This window comes from Gouania willdenowi, chromosome 1, assembly GCF_900634775.1.
Source record: "Gouania willdenowi chromosome 1, fGouWil2.1, whole genome shotgun sequence".
In the NCBI taxonomy this organism is placed as follows: Eukaryota; Metazoa; Chordata; class Actinopteri; order Blenniiformes; family Gobiesocidae; genus Gouania; species Gouania willdenowi.
In genome coordinates, this window is record NC_041044.1 from 42,108,607 (window position 1) to 42,124,193 (window position 15,587).

The 15,587-nt window shown below is 36.5% G+C and overlaps 1 protein-coding gene across 1 annotated transcript; it reads right to left on the reverse strand.

Annotated features, from left to right (window-relative positions):
* Nucleotides 1-188: 188 nt before the first annotated feature.
* On the reverse strand, nucleotides 189-12,013 carry LOC114475400 (germ cell-specific gene 1-like protein). The gene is made up of 5 exons (XM_028466203.1): nucleotides 11,725-12,013; nucleotides 6,573-6,620; nucleotides 4,804-4,956; nucleotides 3,114-3,225; nucleotides 189-486 (listed from the first exon to the last, which is right to left on the reverse strand). The coding sequence occupies exons 1-5, from the start codon at nucleotides 12,011-12,013 to the stop codon at nucleotides 189-191; spliced, it is 900 nt and encodes a 299-aa protein (XP_028322004.1).
* Between the last annotated feature and the right edge of the window lie 3,574 nt (nucleotides 12,014-15,587).

The following is a 15,587-nucleotide window of genomic DNA, read 5'->3' on the forward strand; positions in this document are numbered from 1 at the left end:
CTGAACCAGATAATCGTCTCTGGGCCTCACACCGTGTGTATTAATGTTGGAGATTCAATTAAGGCAGAGTAAAATTGTTCATTTTGGGTCTTTGATGCTGTAGATTCATTCAGTCCCAGAGCAAACGCTTATCAAAGAGGCTGCATAGTGCTTTTGTCCATCCAGATGCCAAACAGAGATCATTCTACTCAGCATTGTTCCTCCCCTAGAGATGTAGCAATGTCACTCAAATCCAGAGAGTCCAGCGCAGGGAACAGAGTTTTCCTGCTGCTTTTGAGAGACTGGCTGGAGTAAACCTCCACAGATTTAGAAATAGACTGCACGGAGCGTTCCTGCAGCAATCCAAACGCCTCCCTGGCCTGCTCTTCACGGAAGCTTTGCTCAAACGTTTTGCGTTTGTGTCTGAACTCGATGACGGTCTTGGTGTATGAGTTTAACGTAGTGACAGACGCCCCCATACAGAAGGTGAACGAGGCCCAGGCGGCGCTGGTGGTGGAAAAAACATCAAAGAAACGCATGTTATTGCATGAAAAAGTACTGTTAGAATGCTCAAGTACAAGTAAAAAAAGTAGCTCAATTAAATAGTACTCAAAGTAAAAGTTACTAGTTTCCAGAGGTGAAGGTAAGGAATTACAAGTACTCTCGCTAGTACTTGAGTATTTTATGAAATCAGTCATTTTACTTGTACTTAAGTGCATTTTAAAATAAGTAAAGTAAGTCTTTACATTTCTACACCTAATTGTTACCGAGAAAATTATTATTATTTTTGTTTTAAAACTACAAAAAATTCAATGACCAGACAACAATCAAATGCATTACATCATAGCCGACCAATCATATTAAACGTAATGCACCACACGTCAAAACAACATTGAATGCTGGTTATTTTGTCAGTTTTAGTGTTAACTCATTGATTGCCAATGACGTCTATAGACGTCAATTAAGTTTTTCAGTGGGAACTGGTGCAGTAAAGCCTTATGCAACTTCCATGTAAAGATTTTACTTGTTGACAATATTTTAATGAGTCAGCAGGTGGCAACAGTGCTCTTTGGATACCCGATCACAGGTAGTAGAAGTAAAAACCGCTGCTACTTCCTTTGATCTGACCGTGATCTCAGACGAGGGTAGGACGATGGCGACGAGAGCAGGAGACCGAGAGAGAATGGCGAAACGTGGAAAATCAGATAAGGGGTGAAAGTAACTAGTAACTTTTAGTTTGAGTACTATTTATCTGAGCTACTTTTAACTTGTACTTCAGTATTTTATGTAGTACTTATACTTGTGTTTTAGTACAATTTCAATCAAGTAAGCTTGATATGAAACATATTTTAATAATTGTTACCTACATATGTGTAGAACTGTAACATGGTTCCCCAGTTTTACGTTAAATTATAAAAGACAAATTTTTTATATTGAATTTTCATGGCAATCACAATTACAAAGTCAATTATCTACACTCAATTACAATTTCATTTCGATTATGACAGCAACAGATTTTTTAAAATTACAATTACAATTACACCACATTGTAGTTAAATATCAATTATGCGATTACAATTATAATTGACCCTCACCCTGGTAAAGAGTACTGAAATATTCTACTCAAGTAGAAGTACTGTTACTTGATTGAAAAAGTACAAGTAAGTCATACATAAAATACTCAAGTACAAGTAAAAAGTAGCTCAAATAAATAGTACACATAATAAAAGTTACTAGTTACTTGGTAATAAATCTTGGTACAGTTCCCTTGCATACAGTAAACATCTCATGTATAAACGATAAAAAGGAAGAGACCAAATCTTGCACAATAATGTATTAAGAAACTAAGGCATCTGTGTAAAATAACTAAATGTACAATTATTTTCAAAATAAAATAACACCAATGAATTAAATTCAAAGTATATTTACATTAATGAACTCTAAAACTGAGGTAAATAACCTCCATTCAAAGCTGTTTTGGCATCGTGCATTACGTTTAATCTGATTGGTCGGCTATGATGTCATGCATTTGATTGTTCTCTGGTTATTTCATTTTTAGTAGTTTCACAATGTGCGTTGATGATTTTGAAAAACCAAAAAAATCATAATTTACTCAGTAACGGTTGGGTGTAGAAATGTAACGAATTACAACTCAATTACAGTAATGCGAGTACTTGTGCGTACACGAACAATAATAGCAATATTCACATTTTACCTTCAGTTTTCCTCTATTGTACACCACTCATTTGAAATCCACTCACTTCTCTTCGCCCAAAAAACTTAAATCCTCGCCTACTTTACCAACAGGTTGGTTATTGCCTATGAATATTTCCCACACTGTTTTACCCTTTCAAATGAATTTCCATCATACCGTGCACATTGTGAACTGAAATATGATCTTCTTATGCAATCCCAATCATGCATGTGTTGGGGCTGTAGATACCGAAGCCTAATCCCACCATAACATGAGAGCTTTGGCTGTTTTTCATTAGAAACAGTGACGTTGTAGAGAGGTGAGAGCAGGGCTACAACCAGCAGAGTGGCTCCAAACATACTGTACGTGTAGAACTGTACATAAAACTGTAACATGGTTCCCCAGTTTTGGGTAATATTATAATTGACATTTTTTATTAGAATTTAGTCAAAAACTAAACTCAATTACAATTTAATTACAATTAAGACAGCAACAGGTTTCCTAAAATTACATTACAATTATGATTACGCTATAACTGAAATAATCATTATTTACGCGATAACCACACCAAAAATATTAAAACCTATATTTTCATTGATTATGAAGCCTAACCAGGTAATCAATAGATAGAAAACAAATTAGATGATAGATATTTGTTTTTACAGCTGATTTAGGACCAGTTATCATAAGAGATGCTAACAGAAAGCTAACGTTCACTTTTATCAGGTTATTTATTTCAGCCTCAGTAATTGTGATTAATTGTATGAGAACTTTAGTAATTGCAAACATAATTGTAGTTGACTTTCTGAGGATCAATAATAATTGTAATTGGAAAAAATGTTGGTCACTGTAATTGTAATTGAAATTTGACTCTTGGAGTCAATCTGAGGAGCTTTACATGGGAATTGTGTTTTTTTGTTGTTTGTTGTGGGAGTCCTACCAGAACGACCAGCCGTAGTCCCAGTTGTAGGGTCTCCACTCAGGTGGGCCATGGCTGACGGTGACCTGGAAGACCTGTGTGTACATCACATGAGCCACCATACCTAAAAGACCTGGAGATTCAGATACAGAGAACCACAATGTAATTTTATTTGCATTCACATACACTGATCCTTTTACACTAAAACCATCAATCCTATCCAACATACTCATAATTGTGCTTCTTAAAAGTTTGAAATGTACTTATGAGAAGAAAACACAATATTTTGCACCATATTCATTTGATTGCCTTTTAAAAATGGGACAACTTTACAGTTTTTTAGAGCCTCCATCTTGAAATCACGTGATTGATGATGTCACACACGGCCCCACTGCCTGTAAACATCCCATTGTTTTCTATTGGAGTGAAACATTTGAGATGACTATTGTTGTAATTTGTGCTACATAAATAAAGTTGAATTTAATTTAATCTACTTCAGCTTGTTTTTTAGATAATTTTGCAGCTTTTTCAGTCAAAATTACAACTTGTGAGTATTTTGGTTGCTCTAAATAATCCCTAAAAGTTAAAGATGCCAATGTAAACCTCTTTTGTTTACTGAAAGAGGAAAAAAATAGTTTAAATCTGTGAGCACAGGTGACAACAGTTCCAACTTTGCGGTTTGGGAGTAGACAAGCAGAGAAGAAGAGCTCTCCTAACAGACCTTTGCTCTCCCTTAAACAGCTGATGATAGAGAGTAATCACAGACTGTTGAAGACACAAATCCTGAAGATAGAATCCTTTTGGGTGGAAGTTCTACAACAGTCCGTGATTTACTCTCTAACTTTAGCCACCAGGTCCACCATAGCGAGCATGTTGCTACGCTTTTTAGACAAAATACATGACTATATCTGTTGTAATATTAAATATATGAGCCCAACTACCAACCAAATTATTATTGAAGACACTTCCATCATTACTAAATCTTTCTACTCACATTTTGCATTAAACAGATTTAAAAGACCTAGCATACATGCTTTTGAACCCATAGCCTACTGCATCTAGCTGTGAGGCAGCATTGATAAACAGTGCTAGAAAAAAAAGCATCTTATAGTGCAATTATTATTATAAATGTTTAATTTTTGCTGCTGTGGTTTTTACTACAACTTTTTTACTCTGCGAGCCAACAACAAGGAAGCTAACAGTAGCCAAAGTCATATTTTAACATGCGTTTATTTGTTTTTATCTCCTGCCGTTTCAAATCAGACGGTAAAAATAAATTTGTCAAAGACTAAGAATGAAATATATGTAGGTTTAGAGGGAATAACAGCAGAGCGCGGCATGTGTCATGTAAGTATAGACTATAGTTGATATTTTACATGGCACGTGCCTGGCTCTGCTGTTATTCCCTCTACAGTCGTATTGTATAATGAGACTATATTCATTATATTGACAAATAATCTGACAATAATCTGACTTTGGACACATTTCCTAAGATTTAAAGCTTTGTTGTCTACTGTGGTGGGAAGAGATTATCCACGTGTGCATAACCATTGCCCACTGCTTCTGAGTTGTAGGGCGCTGATGTAATATGATGTAGATGCGCTATGTACCAACATATTCTATGCATTGAATGTGCCCTCCAAATATTTTTTTTAAAGTTTCCCAAAAAAACATTTTAGTTAAAAAAAAAAACCCAAATAAAATCTATCACCTGACAGTACGGTGAAAACAGCAGCGAAGGCATTGAGTTTGAGTCCATCAATGATGTTACTGGAGTGAACCAGTTCCATACACATGAGGCTGAAGCCCACGACCAGTAGAACGATGTAAAGCATCTCTGAAACCAGCGACAGCCACAGGATACCTGAAAAGCATCATCACACCTTAGAGTAGAGGGTTTCCAACCAGGGGTACATGAACCCTTAGGGCTACTTGATCTCATCTCAGGGGGTACACAGAAACATTTGTCAATTTAAAGTCTAACATTATAGGACACGTGCACACAGACATTCATTCATTCATTCATTCATTCATTCATTCATTCATTCATTCATTCATTCATTCATTCATTCATTTATTTATCTATTTATCTATTTAAGCATCCAGTGTTGGGTTGCAGATTTATATTCTGGATATTGTGGGCATTTACTTGGTTCAAATAAAACTTCAGGTTCAAATAAAAAAAATATATATTGAATTGAACAATTTCCAGTATTTTCACCTTCTGATAAATAAATAAAAAGACATTTATTTACACTGTATTTCACACCTTTGAGTCAAGGTTTTATAGAGACTGAGGTTCCTGTAATATTATGTACATGTTGTTAACCAGTGTATATTTGGTTTTTTATTCAAAGGAAGCTAAATGAGTGTGAAAATATAGTGAAAATATAGACAAAAATGCTTTTAAATTAGCATTGTTGCTGCTTAAACTGGAGTGTCTTACATGTCTGCATAATACAAAATGAAATGATAAAAAGTCACCATGCGGCTTTTCATCTTTAGATTTCAGATCAAATATGTTCCATTCTCTGTTTTCCCATTTGGTTTTATTAAACTGAAGCTTGAGAATTTTTTTTTTATTCAATTCACTTTCTTCCATTATTTTGACATGTTATTTAATAGCGTGGCTATTTTACAAGGATAATCCAGTGAGCGTGTCGTGTTTAGGCAGTGCAACTCATTTTCAAAATTAACCAATCACATTAGACAAAGAACAGATGCATAAAAAGCTCAGCGCAAATAATATCTATTCATCCATCCATCAATTAATCTCTGTTCTTTACTCACAGAGACAAACAATCATGGACAAACACATTTAACAAAAAGACACAGTCATCAACATCCCCCGCCAGATTATAACTCACAACCTTTTCCTAAAAGTCCTAAATCTAAGAACTTAGATGTATACTTATGAAAATATTATCACATCAGAATATAAAATGACTAACTATATTAAACGGTTTCTAAGAAAAGCTGTCCCATTTGAAGATACCTCCAACAGAGTAAAAAGAAAAACAGAACAAGCACAATAACTCTGGAAAAAATAATTGTGCTCTTCTCATTTTCAAACTCTATCAAGGAAATGATACCCTGAAGGCACACACTGAATTTGGTTATCCTATATTAAAACATTCTGAGAAAAAAGGTCCCCTTTGGAGATACCTCGAACAGAGTAAAGAAATAGGGAACAAAAGCAATAACTCCAGAAAAAATAAATGCACACTTCTCATTTTCGAACGCCATCAAAGTAGTGATACCCTTAAGCCACACACTGAATTTGGTTATCCTATCTTAAACAGTTTTTAAGAAAAGCTGTCCACTTTAACTTGGACGTACGTACGGACGGAGCTGAAACCTACAGTATATTCACACTGTGTAGCGGGGGATCATAATCACATGGATGATGCAGAGATTCCAGTGAACTTAACATCATGTGTATTTTAACATTTTAACTGGAAAAGCTGTGAATACTCTCACCTTTCTCTGAGGCTGGGGCCAAATCGATGAAACTGCGACATCTTTCACCTGTGACAACAGAGACACAATGTGAAAGAAAGAAATACTAAATAATGAAATTGGTCATATTTTGATTTATTTTAAGGAAAAATATTTTTTGGGGGTGTATTGTAACCAGTGCTAGTGATGGCGTTATCAATTTTAACAATATTGTTCTAGGGATAAAAACATTATATTTTCTGTATACACATGACCAAACTGTTACCCTTACAACTAACTTCTATAATGCCTGTTTTGTTTTTTCTCATTTTTGTAGTGTTAAAAACCAAAATAGGAATTTAAATTAAACACACAAACACAAATAACACAGGTTACAATTGTACAAAACTATCCACAAAGCCATTTTCACTGCCATTAAATAAACATAAGGCAGAGCAGATTATTATTATAACTCTGGTTGCTACATTTTTGTGCATAAAACCTCTCTCGTCTACAACATGGATTTTAGCTTTCATGTCAAAAAATATCATTACAATTTGTGACATTTGACTCAACTGAAGAATAGATATGCAAACGTAAAATTGAAAGAATGTTGAATGTGCACAACTTGGACATAAGAAAAGCTTACAATGTATTTTTTTATGTAAAAAATGATCAACTAATAAATGTTTGGTTAGACATGGGTGATATTATTGGCCGATATTTGTCATAAAATGCAGTATTAGTTAGATAGTATTAGTATCGGGTTGTGCTTTACTTTTAGTAACAGCGTCAACACACATTGACTTTGATGTTACACAATTCTTCCACTAGGGGAAGCTCATTGTCTGTGTGTACGCAAAGACTTTAAAACTATGACTAAACAACAAAACAAGATGTTTGTTCTTGAAGCTGACTCAGCACGAATTAGTGTAATTTCAAAGTAATTGTAAATTAGTGTGAAATGAGTCAGCCAATTACAAGTATTCACTGTAGGTTGTGTAAAAAAACTTCAAAGGCAAATTAGACAATATGTGTAGGGATAATTTTAAATGACTAAATCCTCTCCAAACTTAGTCAACTAAAATATGTTTTTAATGGAGTTGTCAGTAACTAGACTTTCAAACTAAAACACAATCATGATTTACTGTCAAATAAAAGTCTGGGATGAAAAAAAGACACAAAACATATACAGGCTGTACATCATTAAAGTTATGAAATCTAATATAATATGATAATGAGTTGTCAATAATGATACAATATTTTGGGCAAATGAAAAAAAAAATACCCATGCTTATATATGACTTTAACTCTGGATATACTTACATATGTACAGTACTTTAATATTGACCTTTTATAAAAAGAACAACGACAGTAAAATATTCTATGTGTTGATGCCAGATAAAGCTGATAATTTCCACCTAAAAACAATTAAAACAACAATAAACAAAGGTTAAAAACAGCTGGTTCAGGTTTGAAATGTAGAAAATGTATCAGTATCACTTTAACTGTAAACATAAGATTAATACTTTGATCTAACACGGGGAAAACTTAGGGTTCAGTGTCTTAAATGACCATTCAACAATCCACACAAAGGAAGTGTTCAAAATCGCACACTAACAAACTATACACTGACTACACACTCAATGAGTATATACTGTCTACTATATACTATACTTGTTATTAGGATGATTAGCGTTTCCACTGAAGTATACTTCCAGGTTTCCCAAGATGCATTTGGAACCTACAATGAGGATAAATATCTCTTTGTTGATTCTCCAACAAAACTTCTGGTTAACTTCAAAACAAGAGCCTTATTTACAAAAGTGTTTCAAAGCTAATGGAAGACAAGAAGACGTGCTTTTGTTTTGAAAAGGTGATATTTGATTTTTACCTTGAAGCTGGTCCCAGGACCATTTTACATTCTGCTCGCAATGCATTATGGGGCGGTTGAGTATGAGTCGTGTGCCCACCGTGTATATTTAAAAAATGTCCCACTCCCCATACAGTATACATTGGGGTATTTATTGCATACTTAATCTTTTCATACTATGACTCGTACGTTAGTATTCAAACACAGCCATAGACATTCCTGGAATCAAACCCCCAACCTCTAGACCTGAGCCACGGTCCCCATTTCAAGAAGTAAGCTTCTCCTAACAGTTGGTTGACCCGCTAAAGCAGGAGGAGGCAAGTCCAGTCCTCGAGGGCCAGATTCCTGAGACTTTTAGACGTCTGCCTGTTCCAACACACCTCATTGAAACCAATGTGTTGTCTTCAAGCTCTGCAGAATCATGATAACGAGCCGTTCATTTGACTCAGGTGTGTTGGAGCAGGAACACCTCTAAAAGTCTCAGGAATCAGGCCATCGAGGACTGGAGATGCCCACCCCTGATCTAAAGCCACACAACAACAAAATAGTAAGATTTTAGCCCAACGCACGGGGCCTATACTACGAATCTAGATAATGATATCCTGGATTTCTCTCCGTTAGCGGGCTAACCAAACATTCTCCGTCAGACAGAAGCTGTCCTACGAATCTAGATTACGACTTGCTAAGTTAAGTGTGATGATGGAGGTGGAGATCACAGCGTCAGACCAATCACAATCACAGAGAAACTGGAGAGCAATTTACGTCACTATGGAGGAATAATTCTTTAAAAAAATATGAAGAATTAAAATCCATAATTCAGACCAAAAACAACACTGATGCTGCAGTAAAAGCAGGAATTGATGAGTGTTGATGCTTAAATTAGTGAGATTATAAAGGGAAAATAAACAGACACTCTGATCAGTTTCATTTTGACCTTGTCTGTGGCTCTAAGGTGGAATATATTTATATTTTATATTATCTTTTTTTATTATCTTTGCATTACCCCAGAATACATGAATGAATGAATTAATTTATTTATTTATCGGTCTGAAAGCACCCACTGCACACAGGCTTTATCAACTGACTTATTTTTATTTTATCAGTCCATCAGATAAGAATCTATATATTTCCTGTAGGATGTCATCGGTAAATGAAAGGATTGCATTGATGACTAAATATTCTCTCTGTCCTGTGAGCGTCACATCAGATCCACACAGTGACGTGTTCACAATGATCTTTCTTTTATTGGACAGGTCGTTTTCTAAGAGAACTGATTGATCAGCCAGAACAAAAACCTGGTAAGTCGTTCAGCCTAAGTTACCATGGTGATTTAGATCCATAAGACGTCAGCGAGCTTCATAGGACAGCACACACTGATTAAATCTCGGAAGTTAGCACAATAAGAGGTAATCTAGCTTCGTAGTACAGGCCCCAAAGGTTCAAAAGTTGAAAAACAACAAATGTGTTTCATCAGAGCGACAGCACACGGTGTGATTACAAAGCTGCTGATAAAGCTACAGGTACCGCGGTCCTCACCTACAAAATTAGCATAAAGAAATCCCAGTAAAGGCCCTTTAATGCTTGTTAAAAGCTGTGATGGGTGGATAGCGCCTGTAGCCGTTCAACAAACAGAATATAAAGTGACCTTTGACTTGGGGATGGGATGTTTTCGCCTCCGTCATCTGTTGCTGGATCTGTAGTGAATGGATCACTTTAATCAGGTTGACAGAGGGTGTCAACAGCTGTTTTAAGGAAAAACTCATCAAGGCCTCGTGGTTACATAATCACTATTAAGTCAATCTGTCTCTAATGCACGGCCACTTGATGAGATACAGAAGTGTGAGTGATTCCCTCCTCAATAATCCCACACTTTAGCTTCTGTTCTTCAAAAAAAAAACATTGATCCTTAGTAGCGTCAGGGCTTTGTTTTGGTGCTATGAATGAGTGAGACGCGATCAATCAGTGAGGAGTAATCTGATTCTAACCTGATCACACCTTTGACCTGAACTATTTATGACCAGCATCACATCACAAATGAATCCCTCCACCTTCAACTCTGTGGTATTAACGTACAAAAAAAACACATGGTTTTTATTTTTCTAAATTTGTGGAGCGACTACGATCCGTCACAACCAAAAAAAAAAAATGCAACAAAGGGACTTTGAAAGCCGCCAATGATGGAGGTAAATTTGTGTCTTTATTATTCAATCAAAAAAATAAAAAAACTTTTCAATGATAATACATATTTTCAATCAAAGAAAAAAGTATTAAAATGAAAAGAAAAAAAAAAAAAATTCTTTTCATTGAAAAATTATTATTTTTTGACTGAATAATAAAGACACAAATGTACCTCCATAACCTATTAGTGTTTATTTATCTGTGAATCAATCAATAGATATTATGACATATATTCCACAGGAACATTAAAACATAGTTCAACATGTTCATGTGAAATTCTTGGGTTTTTTCTTAAGAATTCTATATTTTGCTACGACTACAAAATGACTATTGCTATATATATATATATATATATATATATATATATATATATATATATATATATAAATAAACATTTATCACAACTTTAATTTTCTTGTTTTCCTCATCTTAAAAAAAAAAAAAACAGTTGAATCAAACAATTCTAGAAACAATATTTGAGCCGTAGTTTAAAAAAAATAAGACATTCAGTCACTTTAACATTTATTACAACTGCACATTAAAGTGCTCTTTACTGTACTGTTAACGTATAACCAAATATGCAGATATATATACTAACTAAATAATAATCATAATAAATGAAAATTAAAAACAACATTTTGGGGAGAAATATCTATGTTTAATATCATCACAAAAACATTGCCATGTATTGTATTGGGAACATTTCCTCCCATGTTTACTATATGTAAGGGATTTTTGAAAGGTAATAATCAATACATGAAATCTATAAAACCACAAAACCAAAAACAAAGCCACTTTTGTGAAAGTACATATTTGTACATATTCTTTTGTTATTAACATTAAAATTGCATAACCTGATAATAAGAATTATTAGTGCCATTTTGATCTTTTCAAAATAATGGTCGTGCTTAATAATTACGTCAATTTTACTTATTTTATTGTTGTTTTTACTTGTGGCTGTCTTAAAGGGCCATACACACAAAGGTTATTTTTATTTAATTTTTTTATTATTCTTTATCTTTGGGTTGATCATTAAACCAAGCTGAATACTTACAGATTTAATTAATATTTTGTTATATAGTAGCATAGTATATAGTCTTCAAACACACACACACACACACACACACACACACCTTCTCTTACTTTCATCATGAATGTTCTCCTCACAGGAGAACCAGATCCCGGTGTGGAACTGTCTGAACAGGAAGCGGTCGTCCCCAGTCTCCCAGCTGTAGACCACCTTGTTGGGGTCCGTCTCGTTGACGCCGTAGTCGATGCACTGGTGCGTCCTCAGCTTGCTGCACTTGGGTTTGGGGACCCTCTGGGTGCCCACGCACCAGTAGGTGGTGATGAACGCGGTGATGGCGAAAAGCAGGGCCAGGAAGTTGAGACTAACTGACAGCAGGGTCCTGCATTTACGAGACGTCTTCATTGTCCGTGTGTGGAGGAAGAAGCTGCACAAGGGGAGCAGACGCTACTGCAGGGCACGGCGGGGGTCCCATCAGAGTCTGCGGCTTCCAGCGAGGCACAGGATGCAGACGCAAATCTCATACCCAGCATGTGTGTGTGTGTGTGTGTGTTCCATAGTGTCACACACTCTCGTCAGAATCACACACGTCACCCACGAGCCTCCAGCCTATAGGAAGTCACATTTTCAGGGGATTTAAATCTTGTTGCCATTCACAGCGGATTTTCCTATGATGCTCTATCTATGCTCTACCCCCACTCCTCCCCCCTCTATCTCCATCAGAAGCAACAAGACGATTATGATGCGTGAGGAAGTGACGACTTAAACATGGAAATAGCTCAAAAAGGGATCATGGTCATCTGCTGCCTGTTAGAAAACAGATCAAAGGAACAGGAATCATCAAAGGAACGTTTTTCCAGGGATTCAAGCTTCCAAATCACTGTGAATTTTGTCGAGTTGTTTTTTCTGATATGTACTGTAATTACAGAACTCTGTCCTGGTCAGTTCTGGTCAGACTGCCCTAAGCAGACCTGATAGTGCCTACTGTTGTACACTGATAGCACACACCAAGGCCTCTGCCTGAAGAGGCTCTGCTATAATATGACCAATGCTATGTAATTATGTAATTATAGAACTCTCTGCTGGTCAGTTCAGGTCAGACTGCCCTACGCAGGCCAGACACCATCGTACACTGATAGCACACAAAGTTCTTCACCTGGGGAGGCTCTGCTACGTTATGATGACCGCTATCAGCAACATACATAACATTGAGAGCACTGAACAGCAGCAGATTCACTGAGACACACACACTGAAAACTAATTAACCTCCGAATCACAGACCAGTCTGTAACCGGTGGCTAAAAATGGTCCAAAAGTGGCATAAACGTGACAGGAAAAGAGTGTAAAGTGACTAAAATGGGCCAAAAGCAGTCAAGTGGACAGAAAATTGGCAAATAAAGAGGAACCGGGCGGTATGTAATGGTAAAGGGTAGCTTAAATGGGAAAAATGTGGCAAACAATTGTGAAAAAGGGCAAAAATGTGGAACAAAAACACGCAAAATACAGGGAAAAAAGGAAACAAGTGGTATTTCTTGGGCTAATGTTAGCTTCTTTGGATGAAAAATGGCCAAAAAAATTAAAGACAGGACAAAAATTGGATAAAAGTGTCAAAAAGAACTTGCAAAAAATCAATATCTATTAGCAAAATTAGTAAAAATATGAGAAAAGGGGCAAAAATGAGACAAAGGAAGTTGCAAAAGGACCAAAAGAAATAAGTAAAAAGGGTTCAAGTTTCCCTATTTTAAGGTTTCCTAGGGGAATAACCCTAACCCTAGCCCTTCAAATTAAAACGAAGAGCCACATGTTGAGAATCACTGACTTAATAACAGCTTCTACAGTACATGGTGTAATTGATAACGTAGTGGGCTGGTCGGGACACGAAATGGCAGGGCTGAATTTTGGTCCCAGTCCACCGCTGCATGAATGTTGATCATGTGACCCTTCCTTCCACCTAACTGTGACACATTCTATATACTGTATATATAGCCTACAGACTATATAGAAGTCTTACATAAGGTAAAAAAGAAGAGGAAACCAGAATGAATTTGTGGCTGGACTAGAACTGATCCGTTAGATAATAAGACAAACACATTCCCCCTAAGCCTGGACATCACATGGACATGAGCATCATGAACCATCGCTGCAGGGGTGGGAGAGCACGCAAAGAAATGTAATGTTCTTTTGTGCATCCGAGCACAAAATGAAAACCCTAAACGTATATCTATTTTTTCCCCTTGTTTATGAGATCATTGAATATCCAGCACTAAAAAAACTGCAAAATGCACGGATTTAAAAAAGCTTTTGGTACAGTGCGGTATCCATGTCAAAAGAGATTAAGAGCTGTAGCAGTGCATCCCTTTGAATTCGGCCTTGAATACTTTTGGAGCATATGTGGCTCCAGCGTGAGGCTCCATAAGCTCCTGATAGACATAGGTTCTCATTTGGGGTTTTTTTTGCAGCAACTTTTCCGCTTAAAGCTGCTAAGAGTAGAATTTGCCTCCAAACAGATCTCCCCGGAGGATTAGTCCTCATAATCTGACGTTTACTGATCCTCGAAATCATACTGTCTGGGTGGTGCACTGAAATCAGCTTACACACACACGTGCACACGGTAGATGGTGTGTGAGCCGATTTATGATTGGAATTGTGTGGCGTGCAAGCTTTATGTACAGTACCGATGAGTGAGAGAAAAAAGACAATTCTTTAGAGAGCGTGATTACTTAAAATCTGCACAGATGACGCGTCACCTTGTGCCGATTGTGTGCCTTTCTATGACTTTACTCCCAAATGGTGTTGTTGGCTTGGAATACTGAACATCTGGAGGTGGAGTTGAGCTTTTGCTTCTGTCACACAGATGTTTTTACTTTGACTTCAACATCTCAGCTGACCTCTGAAAGAAATAAAACGGCATGGAGAGTAAATCACTCAGAGTTCATCTATCAAGGCTATATCTAGCCGAGCTCATTGTCGCACAGTGACAAAAGTCATCATCACAATCATCTAGATCAGTGGTTATCAAACAGGGGTACGCAATGGCACAAACAGGGGGTACTAGAGAAAGAGAGAGGAAAATGAACAAACGCATTAAAAACAAAGGGGATTTTATAATGTTAATATTTAGTAAAAATGATGAGCATACTAAAGACTCCTCCATGAACGCCACATTAATGTGGTGGAGGGGTTTGAGTACCCGAATGTTGTTGTGGGCTTATTGTCTCCATTAGGGTCTCCCAAAGCCAACAAGTCCCTGGTGATGGGTCCAACCAAGAGCGGTTCAAAAGCTACAGGTGATGAAAAAACAACAAAGGAAGTTCAGGTCGGCCGGATTGGCGCTACCGGGGCCCTACCCTGGGGATGGTCCTCGAGAGATGGCACCAAGTGGCCAGGTCTCTGCCACCAGGCCCCAGAAAAGATGACATGGGACTGCCCTTCCATAGGCTCACAACCCGCAGGAGGGATCACACTACTTCAAACCCAAATACATTTGTTTTCAGCAGAAAAAGTGGTTTGGGGATTAGTTAAGGTGTGTTCACACCAAACGCGACTTCAGCGACTAGATTACATTAATAATCAATGTAAATGACGCGACATCAAGCGACCTCCATTCGAGCCGCTGGAAGTCGCTCAAAGTTTAAAATGTTTAACTTTTCAAACGACTTCAAGTGAAGCCGTGTCACTAAACATTAAATTACAAATTAAATTAAGCAACTGTAATTTAGTACATTAGTATATTAAACTTGGATTACAAAGACACGTGTCGTTGAATACCAAACGGTGAAGAAAAGAAAGCAACAAGACTTTTACTATATACTATAATTTATTAAAGAACAATTTCAATATTATTTTACAAGGAGAAACAAACGGCATTTTAAACATATTCTGAAGCAGAAAAATGCACATTTGAAGACAAAGAAAAAGTAAATTAGGAATGGAATCATTCCACATGTTAAACAATAAAAAACAAAAATAGAGCTTATAG